The 16,055-nt window shown below is 37.9% G+C and overlaps 1 protein-coding gene across 4 annotated transcripts in view; it reads right to left on the reverse strand.

Annotated features, from left to right (window-relative positions):
- The window catches only part of LOC132915996 (lachesin-like), a 480,024-nt gene extending 464,315 nt beyond the window's left edge, over positions 1–15,709 (reverse strand). For all 4 annotated transcript variants that reach the window (XM_060975752.1, XM_060975751.1, XM_060975749.1 and 1 more), the window contains exons 1-2: positions 14,274–15,709; positions 4,097–4,223 (exon numbers count right to left, since the gene is read on the reverse strand). In XM_060975752.1, the coding sequence (XP_060831735.1) occupies positions 4,097–4,160 (64 nt within the window). In that variant the 5' untranslated portion in view covers positions 4,161–4,223; positions 14,274–15,709. The remainder of the gene's footprint in view (positions 1–4,096; positions 4,224–14,273) is intronic.
- Between the last annotated feature and the right edge of the window lie 346 nt (positions 15,710–16,055).

The raw sequence follows: 16,055 nt of genomic DNA on the forward strand, positions 1-16,055 counted from the left end.
ACCGTGGGACACCGTGGGATGCGTGCGCTTTAGCCTTAGTTTGACAAATGTATCTTTCATACAGAATGTTGCCGATAGGGTTGCGAATTATTGTACGATGTTTGTACAGATCGATGTAATCGTTGTGTAGAAGATAGATATTGCGTTGTCTATGCTTTGTTTTACGTTTGTAAAGATTTGTCTAAACTGTGTATAGGAAAGAGATGTTGTGTTGTCTATATTTTGTTGTCTGTGTTTTGTTTTACGTTTGTAAAGATTCGTTTAAACTGTGTATGGGAGGGAGATGTTGTGTTGTCTATGTTTTGTTTTACGTTTGTAAAGATTCGTCTAAACTGTGTATGAGAGAAAGAGATATTGCGCGATGTATGCCTTGTTTCAATTCTGTTAAGATTCATGTACTCGCTGCGTGGGAGACAGGTGTTTCGCAGATAGGCTACGAAATATCTATCTCTTTACGCAGGCCCATGATCGAGTAGAGTCAGAACTCGACATTCTTGCCAATAGGTTGAATGTCGAGACCGATGCATAATGTTAAATAACTCATGGGCGGGTCTCGTGCGTAGTCACCTCCTCGTGGTGAGACCTGGTAATTGGCATCGCTTTCCAAAAATTAATCAGTTGATTAATCTTTGAGAAACGATACCAAGCCAAGAACTACGCTACAGTCCAGTTTGGATCACCAAAAGACACTAAGAGAATTTTGGATGATCTAGACTGGACTGCACCGTTGGACACCGTTGGACATCATTGAACACTGTGGGATATATCTTGACTATTTCAAGTCCATCATAGGCCCATTCTGTATAATAATGCTTATCTGACTTGACTATGAAATCATTCTCGTTTTTCAAACTAATTTGTAAACTTGTGTACAAACACACATCAAAAGGAGCATTCATTTGACAATGAATAAATTTTAGATTTCTTTGCGTAAAAGGAGGGTGGTTGGATCGTGGATAGGGTGGGTCTCTGCTCGTAGCATCTTCTCAGGGTGAGAATCGGGCAATTATTATTATTTGATATATAATTACTAATTATATCATTATACAGGAAAGCAATGAACTGTGTATCTGATATAATTATTGATTATATGGTAAGTAATATGAGCTAATTGGCTGCGATCCTGACTAGGTGTTCATATCGATGCATCTACCTTTTACGAACATTGACAATACGCATTTTTATCTATGAATTATGGAAGCAAAGAATCAAAGGAAACATTAATCCCCTCTACTCCAAACTTGTATAAGGCGGTTTTCGGTCTGCTCTTATGGATTTCCATGAATAAGGTTTAATGTTCAATCTTTTCTTCAATTAATATTCATTTCTTTTAAAAAACGTCGCGCGGGCTCGTTTATATCTCTGAATATCTTGTACGAGATAAGCTGCAGTCCATGTGTCGTTCGGTTTGAGGATCACTGTGCACCTCATTGCTTAGATTGACCTTCTTTCGTTCGTGTGAGGAGGTTTGTTCGCGTGTAGGAATATTTTGGCCGATTTTTAATTGTCGATAATTAAAAAACAAGTTTCAAGAATCACCCCTTGAATTATGTTGAAACAGTAGCCAAACATCTTGTATAAAGAACTGTATTTACCACAAAAAATAACATTTTGAACTTCCCTACTATTTTTTTGACAACATAATGGAAATAAACTAAAAAATAATACCTGCCTGTAGAAAGCCGCTCTTTAAAAATTCATTCGCGTACTGCAACTTGTTAAATATTTCAGAACCAGAAATAATAAAGCAACAACTGTATATTCGAAACTAAAGTTTCATCTAAAAAATGGATAATGTTACCAGTTACGATTGTTAAATCTCATAGAATTATTTTGTTATATAACAAACTCTGTGTGTTGAGTACAAAAGGTCTTTTAAATTGGTAGAAAAAATTTCGATATCAAAAAGCAGTGATAATATATACCGAATGTACGTAATATAACATACAAGATAATTTACGGTATAAATCGAAATCAACCAAATTCTATGGCTCAAAGCGAAACGAAAGAATATGCTATTTTATTTTTGATTTTCCACCCTATATACTATATATATATAGTAAACAGCAAAATATATTATCTCCTTTTTGTAACAAGTGATTTAGATCTACAGTGTGACAATTTCATTTAAAAAAGGAGCGAGTCCTTTTAATTATCAATTCGCCATTAATTTCTACAATTCGGTACAAATCGTCAAAAGTGTCCAGATACTCACCAACATACAAAATGTATATGCTCGCCTTGATACGTTTATATTTCTACCCAAACAAGTTCACACTGAAACGCGTGCAAACGCGTATCGTCGGACGAGTGCATTTTGATTCGGAGATTACTGTAAGCCATACGCACCCTCTGCAAGGGTGCAACGAGACATCGCGTATGCAAGTACACGAAATTCCAAAGCAAACCCTTGGGTGGGAATGCCCGTAAAAGGGCGAAGGGATGAAAAAGTAGACGTTCCATCAAGGAAATTATTCCGACTGGTATCGAATCACGAAAACGGAGTATAGAGTGCAGAGACGGTACAAGAAAGGAAGGCGTTCGTTTGTTCTGGGTCAAGCTCGAATATTTGAATTGTAGATTGTTCCCGATCTTCGTGACTGTTCGTCGAGAATAAAGATGATAAGAGTCGCACAGCGGATCAGAGCGTAGATCACATAATTTTCCGCTGTAACCGTGACTTAATCAGCCACCCGGAGAAAATGAAGTTAGATTATTTATCGAGTCCGAAAAGTGCTCCGGCGAATAGAGAAAATGTTTAATTACGAAATGTATTGTTTGATAAAACACGAACGTTCGCGCGCTATAATTCGGTTGTCGCTAACTTATCGAGTATTAGCGCTATTACCGCGACGGTAGCCAAACGCTATGGTACGCGAATAGGGCGTTCTTCCACCTCGAAAATCACTTTCCAACTATAACAATGTTATCGCTAATTGCCACCTTGCATTCGAAATGTCAACGTTCTTTCGCTCGGTTTTAACCGAAACGGACGCAAGAAAGAGAAAAGAATTGGAAACTTCGTTAACGACTTGAAAGAGCTATTCTCGAATCTAAGTTGAATGTGAATGACTTTAAGGCAAGAGGAAACTTTGAATCGTCGAACGCACTACATTATCAGACTGGTCGACCCTGGTCCCTTTACGGTTATTTTAATTATGTTTTAAACGAAATAGTCCAGACCGTCCTGACTACATATCTGTTAATACGACCGCGTGCATTAAGCGGAAAGGGAAAATGAATTAATGAAATGAAAATTCCAATGAGGAATTTCATTATACGATCTCGAGTATTTTACAGATTTTTATCGACCGTTTGATAAGGAAAATCGTTACGTTCCCTTCCGCCCTAACTATTTTACCGTCTAACTGCGATTTTAAATGGTTGCGGTGGAACGTATCGCTCGCATGTTCGTCCCCAATTAAAATCTACCCGGAAACATTTTCAAACAGGTGGCAGAGGAAATAGAAGTACAACGACAGGGAAACAAGCCGCGTTATAAATCAAATACAATGAAGAACCATCGTAAATCATTATCGCGGGAAACGTTAACAACTAAAAAATCTCTTCGTGTATCATTGTACTATTACTATTATTATTATTATTATTATTATTATTATTATTATTATTATTATTATTATTATTATTATTATTATTATTATTATCGTTGTGTGTTGATATTCCATATAAAATATAAATTCCATAAAACAACCATACTCAATGCAGATTATAAACTTTGAATTGGATGTATTTTATTCAACTGATTAACTGTAGAAATTTACTGCATGCAAAATGTTTTTCTTCGATAAAAACTAATAATAACATGCAACGCGTGTTAAAACTACGATCAGTTTCACGCTTTTCAACTAGCAATTAAAAATTTTGATTGTTAGAGAGTCGAAAGATACGTTATCTCGAAAATTTTAATTCTAAAACTCTTCGAATTTAATGTTTCGCATACCGCTATTGCAAAAGATTGAAATGATTCATGATAACATATTGCAAGTTCGGGTAGCACGGAGGTTGACTAAGGGCTTCAGCTTGCTGCCATTGTAATTACGAATTCACGCGATAAGCGTTTTATAATGCAACTCACCGTTATTAATCGCGGCGAATGCAACGGCGCTGAGCAGCCATGCAGCCACGCTGATGGCGGACATCTTCGTTTGCCTCGTTGCAAGTTTCACCTCACATAATACGTGCCTCTTGGACGTTGGATAGAGCTGGAAAGAGGAACAGACACATTGTATTAAGCACGTACATGCAGTCCTAAGATATTGCAGGTTCGTTCGTGCGTTCATAATTTTTGTAAGCGCCACCGCTTTGGTAATATCAACTTGGCTAAACCGTAGTGTGTACGTGTGTCATCGTTAAACTACGCTTTTTGTATGAATAATAAAGGAATTTTTCGTCCAACTCTAAACTCGTGTCTGTAAGAGACGCTCGATTGTCAGACTCTTTGAAATCTACCTTCTTTCGTTAATCTTTAATCTTTAGATCTGCATTTATTCTTCCATCTCTTGACGATTACTTCGGGAGATGTACGGAGGAATTAGCAATACCGAAAATAACATTTTTATATCACTGTCTTTCTTAATGGAAAATGTAATTCTAGATATATTTCGTGTTGAAGTAAGCGATTGAATATCCAGAGATAAAAACAAAACGTATAATACACTAGCAAATATTCTGCGAAATACTGATTGTATAAACCGAGCTACTGAAATAAATACTTCAAAGTAATTACAATCTACGATCAAACCAATTTAACCTACTTACGATAGCTTAAATTCTTTTAGCATTTAGAAGTTGATTATCTCGTCAGTATAAAAGAACATAAATAACCAATTTTAACGGGCACGGAAATAACCATCATTCGGCAGCAAAGTAGGTCACAAGTTTATATAAACATTCTTTTATTACTCTAAAGTTTTATATTCAATTTTAGATCATCATTTTAGACACTATGTTAATACCTTTGCGAAAACAATGGCACACAACGATCGATAAAACGATATCTTCCCTCTGAAAAGTAGCGACAATCCAAACAACGTAATCGCAAAGACAAACATCCAGCAGAACAGGTCCTCCAGAAACCTAAATTTCGCGTACGACAGACAAAGCTTCGACGCTTTAACTCGGCGTTTCCATTCAGAGGAATTTCGCTCGCTTCGGGATTCGCAACACGAAAAAGAGAAACTAAAAAAACGTTAGAAAAAGAACTACCAGAGACATCGTAAACTTTGTCTAAGAATTTTCACGCTATGCGCGGATGATTTTCGATGCGAGCCGTCCTCTTTCTTCTTCCGTTTCTTCTTTCTACCTTTCGAATCTTAACGTCATGCACACGCAATCGTGCGAGTACGTATTCGTATTTGGACACCTGATGCAATTCGATCAAGAATTTGATTTTTGTTATATTCTCAAAGTTATGATCGAAGAGCGTCTCTTTGATGTTAACTCTTTGCTACTTTCCATAAACGGGATCAAATACTCTGCTCAATTTAATTCGATGCAAGATATGAACGTTGGTCGTTTCAGTTTCACCTTTATCTGCAATTAATAGTTGGCATTTCGTACGATGTGCATGAGGTTTCAGAATATGGTAGGAAACGCGTATTTCCATTATTCCAAGATTCCAACGTTGAGCAGACGCGTGCAAAGTCGATTAGTACAAGCGTCTTCAAAGATTCCTACACCTTGCATTAATGCTCTTTCATTTATATTAATAAATATTATTTAGGAATCTTTTTTATCAATACCAATTAATTGTATACGGTTATGTGAGATAAGATCAAAGACGAAAATTAATGGATCGTTCGAAAAACTCCTAACGTTTTCATAGTCGATTTATTTCAGTGAAGTTTGCAGGGGATTTTTTGTGTGCTTACTGAACATCAAACGCATCAATTAAAGAGAAAATAAATAAAAAAGAAACGTTCAACATTCATTAAGAGGTTCCGTCTGAATTTTCTTGTTCGTATACTCCCCATATTTTCATCGCAAGAAACTGGATATTCCTGAAGCCTGCAGAAACTAGCAAAAACAAGTTTTTCAGTGTAACGATCATAGAGTTAACTGGTAGGTAGCAAAAAGTTACTGCAAGAAACTACAAATATATGTACACTTATACCGTACTTGTACTGATTGCAAGAAAATGTAACGTCCTCTAATATTTTTCTCGACTTCGCGATAACCTTCCCAAACGATCGCATAGACTGCAGAGTTTCGTTTGAAGTATATTCTACGTATTTCCAATAATTTGAAGAGAGAGTTATCCAAATATGATTGTGCGTTGAAGGCCGGTAGCGATATATAAAACAAAATGAGGAAGTAAATTCTTTCGTGACGCGGTAAAAGCGTGATATTTCACGATGAATTCACGATAAAGGGAGTGACGTGTTGGTCGCTCCTTCGGCTGTTAATCGTCAACGAAATGGCCTGTGGTGGCCAGGGTTGATGTCATCGTGCGTCCCCCAGGTGGTTCCGGTCCACCCCCGGCTCTCGTCACGCGGTCCATTTATTCAAATCACACGCGATGCGACGCAACACGACTTGGAAACGCACGCGCGTCGAGAGATCTCTTTGACGAGAACAACAGAGCAAAGGGGTTGAGGGACAAGGAGAGACAAAGAGTTAGAAATAGCATGAGGGAGCGCGACAATGGTGAAAGGAGAGCAAAGAGGAAATGTTAGGGAAGAAAAAATAGAAACGTGGAATTAGAAAAAGAGAAACAGCGCGTGAGAGGGTGAGTGCGGTAACGTGAGAAAGGAAAGAGACAGAGAGAAGGGGGAGAGAAACAGAAGATTTGGAGAGATTGAGAGGGAGGCAGGTGAAAAAAAAGAAAAGGAAGAGTCACAGAAGAGGGAAAATGGAGAGGGAAAAGCTATCACTCCATCCGTCCCGACTACTTTCGGAAACCTGCACACAACTCAACCAACCCTTCAGATACACGTTTCTCGCAAGTTCTCCGCTCCTTTCATCCGGGTTCGCTTTTACTTTATGCAACGGTTGTGCATAGACTCTATATACGTATGTCGTCGCGCACCGTGTGCAACGAAAATCCGAAATTCCGCTTTGCCACAGGCTTACGAGAGCGTCGCGAGCTCGTCGCCTCGCGCATCCACGCGCATCCGTTTGCTTACAATTTCAACCAACTACCTCCTTCGCGCAGTTAACAAATTTTTCATGAGCACCGAATGCGATTTTTTTACGTTGGATATCGATTATTATTTTTTTAAATAATTGCGATATTTTTGGATTACATGACGCTTTCAAATCGTACGTAGTGAACGTGTTAAAAATCATAATGGATTATTGATTAATACTACAATTTTATCTGAAATTTGAGAATAGATTAAATATGTTTCTTCTTATTGTGTTCAATTAATTCGTGTTTGCTTTATTTATATTTGATAAATACTATGGATAATTTTTTTTTACATCTTAAATTCCCTTTCTAAATTGCGAAGTACATTTCCTACGTTTGCCATTCATTTCAGTTTTAAATTACGTGGTATTCTGCAATTAAACTTAGCAAATATTTACGCGTTTAGTGCCAATTAGTTAAATAAAAACTTTGATTGGCAATTGATAGTTTACGACATTCCGTGTAGCTATTACAAAAATAATTCGAGCTGTGTATTAAGGAAACATTTGAAAGGACGAAGTTTACTAGAAGTATGTATCTAACAGTATTAATTCCAACAACCTTGACAACTACAAGGATTTCGATAGCAATCTTGCTCGGTATTAACCCAAATCTTGTTTCGAAGCATCTAAACCTATCTGCAACTAGCGGGTCTTATTGTTGACTAAGTTTCCTTTCGTAAACAATTGGGACGTTTAGAAATTTATAAACTTTGCCAACTCTATACATATTATGTACCAATACGACACAAGTTAATACTCGTGCGATTGCAGTTTCAATAGAAGTTTGAAGAATGGTTAACGGTAAAGTGTGATAATCTGTATAATGTAATAAACTTGTAAATTGACGAGCCACTGATAAATAATTTAATTTACGAAATAATTGGAATATAGAAACTGGCATTATTTTTTAACATCAGCATATTCTCCGATTTTTTAAGCATTTATGTAAAATTAACCAACTACCAAATACGAATTTACTAAAATCTTGAACATCGTAATAGAAAAGAAGTCATAAAAGTTAAAGATCATTTTCAAACGAGTGGAAGTACCGTGGTACAATAAATAATAGTCGACAAAACTTTCTTATGTTAACAATGTAATTGCACTTGAAACTAACAGCTTCCCTACGACAAGAAATTCAGCCAGGTATTGATCCTTAAACTTTATTCTGATTCAAGCAGATATTTCATGTTCGTCACAATTTAATTTACATTTACATGTTATTATTCAAATTACATGAAAGATTTTATCTCTTACATAAATTTGGTCAATCTTTCACACAGGGATAAAAAGGCTTTTCATTCGGCTCTTCGCTTTATCGGTTTAAAATAAAATATTCAACGATCCTGACAACAATAATGCAGCTTTCGTTGGATGGGGATTAAGAAATGGCCCGAATACATAAAAGCAAAATATGTTGAATAAAAGTCATTTGTTAAATAAAATGCATTTGAATTGTGTAATGTTCAAACATGTAATTTCTTCTAATTACTCCTTTATTCGATCATTTTCTACTGTATAATAAAAGTACACAAAAGAAAGGTGCGAAGATGAGTCACTTAATGTTTCTGTTTAAGCCAAACAGTTTATATGCATTTGAAAACAGAAATACACGCATCGCGCAGGAGAGCATTTTCCAATTTTAAAATAAACTTATACCTCGCATATTTTTCTATAAAAAATGATGTACGATGTTGACCGGTTGCACGCGTGCCGTATTCATCGTAAGGCAAGATTAAGCCGCGGAACTGAGAAAAGTCAAGCCTAAACGACTTCATATTTTAGTCTCATGCGGAAGTGACGATAGGGATCTTCCGACTTTTTAACGAATTCATCGCTTTTGTGCGAAAAGCAGAGGAGACTGGAAAGAAATGGGCGGACAAAGGTAGGAAGAAGCAAGCGCGAGCCTTTTGCCGAAAACGGAAATAAAGTGGAAGGAATATCTATCTGGCTATCTTAGATAAACCTCATACACGAAGTGGTTTGGCTTCCTGCTTTCGCGATAAATCAAGAAAACTCCATTTAGAAATTTAAATGCTAGAAGATAGAGAACCGAAGGAATTACATATAGCAACGCCTATGTAATAAAAAACAGTACCAGTTTTTAACAATCCAACCGAGACATTTTATCAGCGAGCGATGAAAAGCTCTAATCGATAGAACCAAAGATCGATGGAAGCGTTCATATTTTGACAATGTCAACGAACAGCCCCGTGGTACGTTAGAAACGAGGACATAAGGAAAGACCTCGGAATACCAACGGTCAAGGAGGAGATTACCAGATTCGCAACAAGATACAGAACAAGAATAGAAACACACCCGAACCAGCTGGCAGCTGAAACGTGCAACACAACAAACATCGCAAGAAGACTAAAAAGGAAACACCCAATAGACCTCATAAAAGATATAACTTAGAAAAAACGAAGCTGGCACCCCGCTGGGGGTAGCCGCCCACATGCTATATTATTTTTTATTTATATTTTTTTTTTCTTCACCAACAAGATATAACACTTTACCAAATGTCCGCAAGGACAAATTGTGAAATAACCAAAATAAAGAAAAAAAAAAAAAAATGTCAACGAACAGGTCTCTATTTGCCACCTCGTTTGTTACAAAGCTGTAGCAAGTTGCTACCAAATGTTCGAATACTTTCATAAACCAATGTAGCACGTTTGTTAAATATTTTCCTGGCGGAAGTTGGTTATTTGCGTATGTTCGAGTTCAGTTTACGTATACGAAAATCATTAACAAGGATGGAAAGAGCTCGCTCTTCTTTCTGAGATATTTGCAAGAAATTTGAACGCGTCAAAGAAACGAAGAAAATATCACGAACGAAAGGATGTTTTAACACGAGAGAAGATATCCGCTGCTTGGTTTCGTTACAGTGAAAATAAGGTTTATCGCAGTGACAGAAGAGGCAGCTTCGTCCAGTGTATTTTTCTGATAATGATATCAAGTATAATTTAGCTAGTGTGCAAGGGAGAGCGTTGCATAACTAACATTAGCAAAAATAATACGGTGTTCTACCGTAGTATATGGAACCATTTCTCCGTGCGTAATTTTTACTCTGGCTACCCGTACAAAATATTCCGTACCACCTCTGACTTTTCGCTTTTTTCCATCCCATATCGTGGAAAGTTTCTGATCCTACGCTTTAAAATTCATTAGCGTCATTCGACCAAAAAGTAAACGTTAATTTTTGTAATTTTATTCATTGTCTGAAAAAAGCATACAAGAGGAAACGAAAGATAATGAAAGAGAGAGGAAGAGAGAGAGAGAGCGAGAGAGGGGGGGCGGGGAGGAGGAGAGAAACGTGAGCTCTGCAAAAACGTATTAAATTAATTCTCAATGAATGGAGCGAGGTCAAAACGGGACCATGGTAGTTCTTTCAAACAGTCGTATCTCATTGGCTGCAGCGGTCGTTTATTTGAAACTTTCTGCACTCCGTCTTTGATCCTGTCAATGAGCTTTGACTAAAATGTAAAAGCCAAAATTTTTTTAAGTAACAAGTGAAATTTATCGTTTCTGTGACAATTTTTTCCATGACTGCTCGCTGCTTATGAAATTCATACATTTTTAGGATTCTTATTGCTCGTTATAACTTTTATATTACGTCCTAATGAATCTGACGTTACGTTAAAAGAGAACGTTGTTGTTTTTGTTTGCGCAAGTTTACGAGTGTAATTTCATTACTTCGTCTTCTTGTTCGTTATCGAAGTAAACACGCAATATATTTTTCTACAAACTTCTTGATTACATCTCTTTCCACAAGCTTCCGTAAAAAGTTCCTCGACTTATCTTTTCTTCCCTCTTTCATTGTTCAAGTGAAAATTACATGAGACTAAATGACAATTACTTACGAGCCATTCAAATGATAATTGCTGCTCTTCGTTCTAGCCACGACTAGGGAGAGTAGGGAATACCCTGGCTTGCTAAATATGCCAGCTATAGCGAAAGTTGAAGGGAAGTTTTTCCAACGAAAGTACTTCCATTCGAAAGAAACCTTTCTACTATAATAACAGTAATAGTCATAAGAACAATAAATATCCATATATGGACTATTTTGGTCGTTTATACAGATATGCGATTTGATATAGCAGGTTTGAAATCGCGTCTCGAGACCGTGTCTCGCTACAAACGGACTCAACTTTTATGCCCTTTGTTCACAAATTTCACCATTTTCACTCAACACGCAAACAAGCGCACATCCATACAGGCAGTTCGAATTTCGCTTTACGGGAAAACGGTCGATTGTATCCGGATGAAAGCGGCACAAGAGATAACACGCGCGCCTATCCTTTCCCATGGATACTACACATACATACGTGTATAATATATTCTTTATTCATTGAACGATAAATGACTCTACGCAATTTTTCAAATCCATCCGTGTCACGCTTTTGTTAACCGCTTTTGCCAACCCCGGCGTGGATTAAAAACCGCATACACGAAAGCAGGCTGTACTTGTGGCAAAGTTCAATTTTAACTTTGACCTTAATTCCAAATTACAAGATTATGGCTAACACGGTACAAATCGCGTACGATATTCGATATTTTCATCCCTACACAGAGTTGAAGCGATAAATAGCTTAATAATTAATACACGCAATAATTGATAAATATATAGGATCTATTTCAACAGTAATAAGACCGATCTTTTTCGAGTTGTTATTGGCAAAACCAATCGTTCGAAAATAGAGAAAACGTTGAAGGGATTTTACACTACCCGATAATTATAATTATGGATTATTAAAATATTATTATAAATATAATTATGGATTTTAGGGTAATTATTCTGATGTATAGTACGTCTTTTTCATATATTTTTTCATCTCAAAAAGGGGCAGATTTCTTCCGGGTAGCTAATATTAAATAATGTATCCATAGATAGAAAATATCATCCTAAAGTTCAGCACTATACGAGCTGTTTGTTTAGCATACGCGGGTACTAGAAACAAGCTAAAATGTAAATGTAATTTTGAAAATAGGGACGTAAATCACACAATCTGATGATGAAAGTTGTACAACCTGCATGGATAAAAATTTATCTCAAGCACGCAGACAAAAAAATTACAGTTACCTCTTAACGTAACAAGGATACTGTCAACGCGAAATATTGAACTTTATTATATTTTTTCTTGTTCTCGAGAAAATGAAACTCAGGCATTTAGAGGCATATAATTCATTATTATGTTAATGAAACTTTCATATATTTGTACGTACGTACATATTTAAACACACACGCGTAAACTAAAATTTAAACGTTAAACGTTTGAGAAAAACAGAGGGAAACGATGAATAAAAAATCCCAAACTATCCAAACCGCCATAAACAATCGCAGTGAAGCATCGATTAATGTAACGCGTGTTACTTCGAACCGAATCTCTGTGATACTTCGATAGTCGAGGAATTACGGCGTACGCGAAACACGCACATCGGGAGGAAAAAACGAAATATTCCACGGGCCACCTGTCTACGTGTAACGTTTGCAACTTTTTCACAACGGTCCGCATTTCCATAATTTAAAACGAAAAGTTAAATTACCTTAACGCGGGCTGAGCAAACAGCTAGCATAATCTAGCCGTCCGTTGTGTTCCCAGACAAAGAACAGTCGCGATATTCGTAATTAGTGCGGAGTAATTTCGTGTTTTTTGTCACGGTCGGTAAAATTAACCGGAACATTTTTGGTCTTTAGAGGCGAACGAACGACACTGCCGCGGATAATACGCTAAACGCGCGATTTGCCACCGCGAATCGACAGTGCGCGGGCTAATCTTTCGAATAAATGTTGAACGTGCACGATGTGCTTGTCAGGCCAACCATCGTACAAGAGATAACGCGTACACGCTAAAACAGGGACGTTTCAATTTTATCCAACGAGCGATACCGCAAATTCCACCGCGAAATCGTGCAAAAACGAATTTCCGTGTCGCGCTTGTCCGTTCCGCATTTAATGTTAATCCCGCGAATTGCCAATTCATCGTCTCTTCCTTTATATATATAAAAACATCCTCTCTCCACCTCACTCTCGTTTTCGCTATACATCACTCATATATTATTATTTAATAATGCAATTAACAATGCGCATTATTCATGCATTATTTAATTTCACGTATTGTCGATTATGCGACACGCAGCCCTGATCGAGCTTTGTAACAATTTATCGCGTTTTAATTTGTAAAAACACAATATAAAACGTGATGTAATTAAGACTGATTCGACACTAAAGCAAACTTAATACGAGATATTTTAATGCGAAAAGGAGAGTATAAACTAGTAGAGTATCCCATTACAGCGTTAACAGAATTTTCAAATATTTTTATATATGTAACATTTATAATATATTCATACATAATCCAAAAAATATATTCAAAAGCTTCAAAAGTTTCTAGAAGCGATTAAAGTTATTTTCCTAAGCCGCTATAGAATTGTAATTGGTCTTATGCATCACTGTACACCGTGTGTACGCGTTCGACATAAAAACAGGAATAAACGATCATTATCCAAATCGACGCTACACTATTAATCGATCATTTGTAATAGCCCGTGTAACATTAAAGCACAGATACCGATCTCACCGTAAATAGAGAGACAGCATTGTTTACCTTGAACGCGCGTGCACAGCTCGAAAATAAAACTCTTCAACCAGCAGAATGTCATTTATATGATTGAACGCACTACACATTGTCGAGAAGTGCTCGCGCGATGTGTTTCGCCGATGCCTGTTAATCAGATATACACAAACTAGTGGCGCACTGTGTAAAAGTGGCACGACACGACCAAGCAACGATTCTAACAATGCGGCGTTAAATAATACATCGTGAAAATTATCTATATCGAGTCTAGCGCGCGATAGAAAACGAGGCTGATTTATCTCCATTTCATCTCCTTCTAGATATTGTTCAAAAAAACGTTATAGCAAGATAGTTGTGAGTTTGCATGTTTATTTCAAAATTGGTAATATCGGGCGCAACTACAAGAGGCAAAGCATCGAAAAGCTCGATCGAATCGTCGATGTACCGTTGCAATCGAAGCGAAAAGAAATTGGCAATGAATGTCTCCCCATCGATTCGACTGGCATAGAGCCTCGTTCAAGAGAAAAATGCGATAGTTCGTCTTACCTCTATTGCCGTTGCTATGCCGCTTTCATCACTCCGTGGTGGATGCGTCGAGGAATGAAAGGCTGTTCACTTTTTCCCCACTTTTTCTCTCGCCTATCCTTCTTTCCTGCTTATGTCCTATTTCCGCACGCAACGACACAATTTATCACTCGCGAAAAGGCGTTTAACGAAAATCTGATCGAACTCTCTCGTTAAGTCGTCGCACACGCGAATTCCAACCACATGAAACACACCGAGACTTGTTCTTTTCTTTTTTTCCTTTATCCTTCTTTATTTCCTGGTGATCTTACAGCGATCGATATATCGAATCTTTCGAGCGGAAAACAACACTCCCCTCGATTCAACTGTCACACCGACACCCTTTTTTTTTAGAATATATCTTTTTCGTACATTGGCCAAAGAGGTACGATGTCCGTTTGCTGACCTTACGCTTTTGTCGTTGTCTCTAGGAGTCGCTAATTAATTTCAGACACAGCCACGTTGATGGCAATCTCGGGTGTATTTTAATTAAAACTGAAAACTGAATGTCGCTCACACAGCGCACTTGACCTTCCCCGCGGGAGATTTAATTGAAACTCCCTTGATAACCATCGACGGTTACGCGTACGTGCGTCGATTAATCGTGCACTTGTATTTCGCATATTCGGCGAACTTTCAGGAACATTCCAATCGTGTCTCCGTTTCGATTCTATACGACTTATCGCGGTCGATTACAGCGCACCTTCGATTCTCGATCGCACATCAGCGCTACGGTGGATATATTCGCGCACGATGCCACGATCGAGTAGACGTTACACCGTTAAAGATTCAAATCTCCAGCCAAGAAACGTTTCTCGAAGTGTTTAAAAAAGCGTGTACCTTAACTGTTCCCACATAGCGTCTTCCAACAAGTGTTATCCGAGAAGTCACAAAAACGTATCACTCGATTTCGCCCGCAGACAACAACAAACTTTTTCTGCGCACTGTGTTCGTTTACGAGAACACTCCGAAGGACAACAAATCTCCAGTCACTTTCCTACTACTTCAAGGGCACGAAACTTTTCACCGATCTCAATGTTAATATCGTACGCATTATACGAAGATTATCCGCGTATTAATACGCAGATAGCGTATATGTACACGTGTAACGGTTACTTGCACAGGAAATTCAACGAACTCGTGTCATCTGCAGTGGGACATTCGTCCGCGAACGGGGGATTAGGTGACTTTTTTCTCACACGATCGCGAACTTTGAACGCGCGATTAGTGTCATCTCGCATCGAGCATGTGTATGAATATATCGATTACCGATCGCGTGGTAACTGTTACCAATCTCGAAAGAATTTTGACGCGGAGTAGCGCGCGTGTATACGTGTACGTACGTGTACGTGACGATCACGGAACAAGACCCGACCGTGTCGCGGTGCGATAGCAAACTGACGTCCTGACGGGTTGCAGCGCCCCAACGACGGTCGTCCGGCGAACCATCCACCACCGTTTCACCGCAGGGGACCCACCACCCCTCACCTTACCATCCCTACTCGCTATGCCCCACTACACCTGAAGCTTCTAATCGCAGCCAGGTTGTTGTACCATGCACGTGAAATTTCTCAAGCTCTTTCTAGGATCGAATCTTCCATCGGTTTGAGATCACATGTATGCGAGGGCGGAGTTGTTTGCTGCTTACGGTAAGTACTATTGATTCCTGACAACGTTTTAAAGATCAGAAATATTGAATATTGAAATTTCATAGAAATGTTACGACTCTGTGAATGTCTCATTTGAAGTATAATACACCTTGTA

This window comes from Bombus pascuorum, chromosome 1, assembly GCF_905332965.1.
Source record: "Bombus pascuorum chromosome 1, iyBomPasc1.1, whole genome shotgun sequence".
Lineage (NCBI taxonomy): Eukaryota > Metazoa > Arthropoda > Insecta > Hymenoptera > Apidae > Bombus > Bombus pascuorum.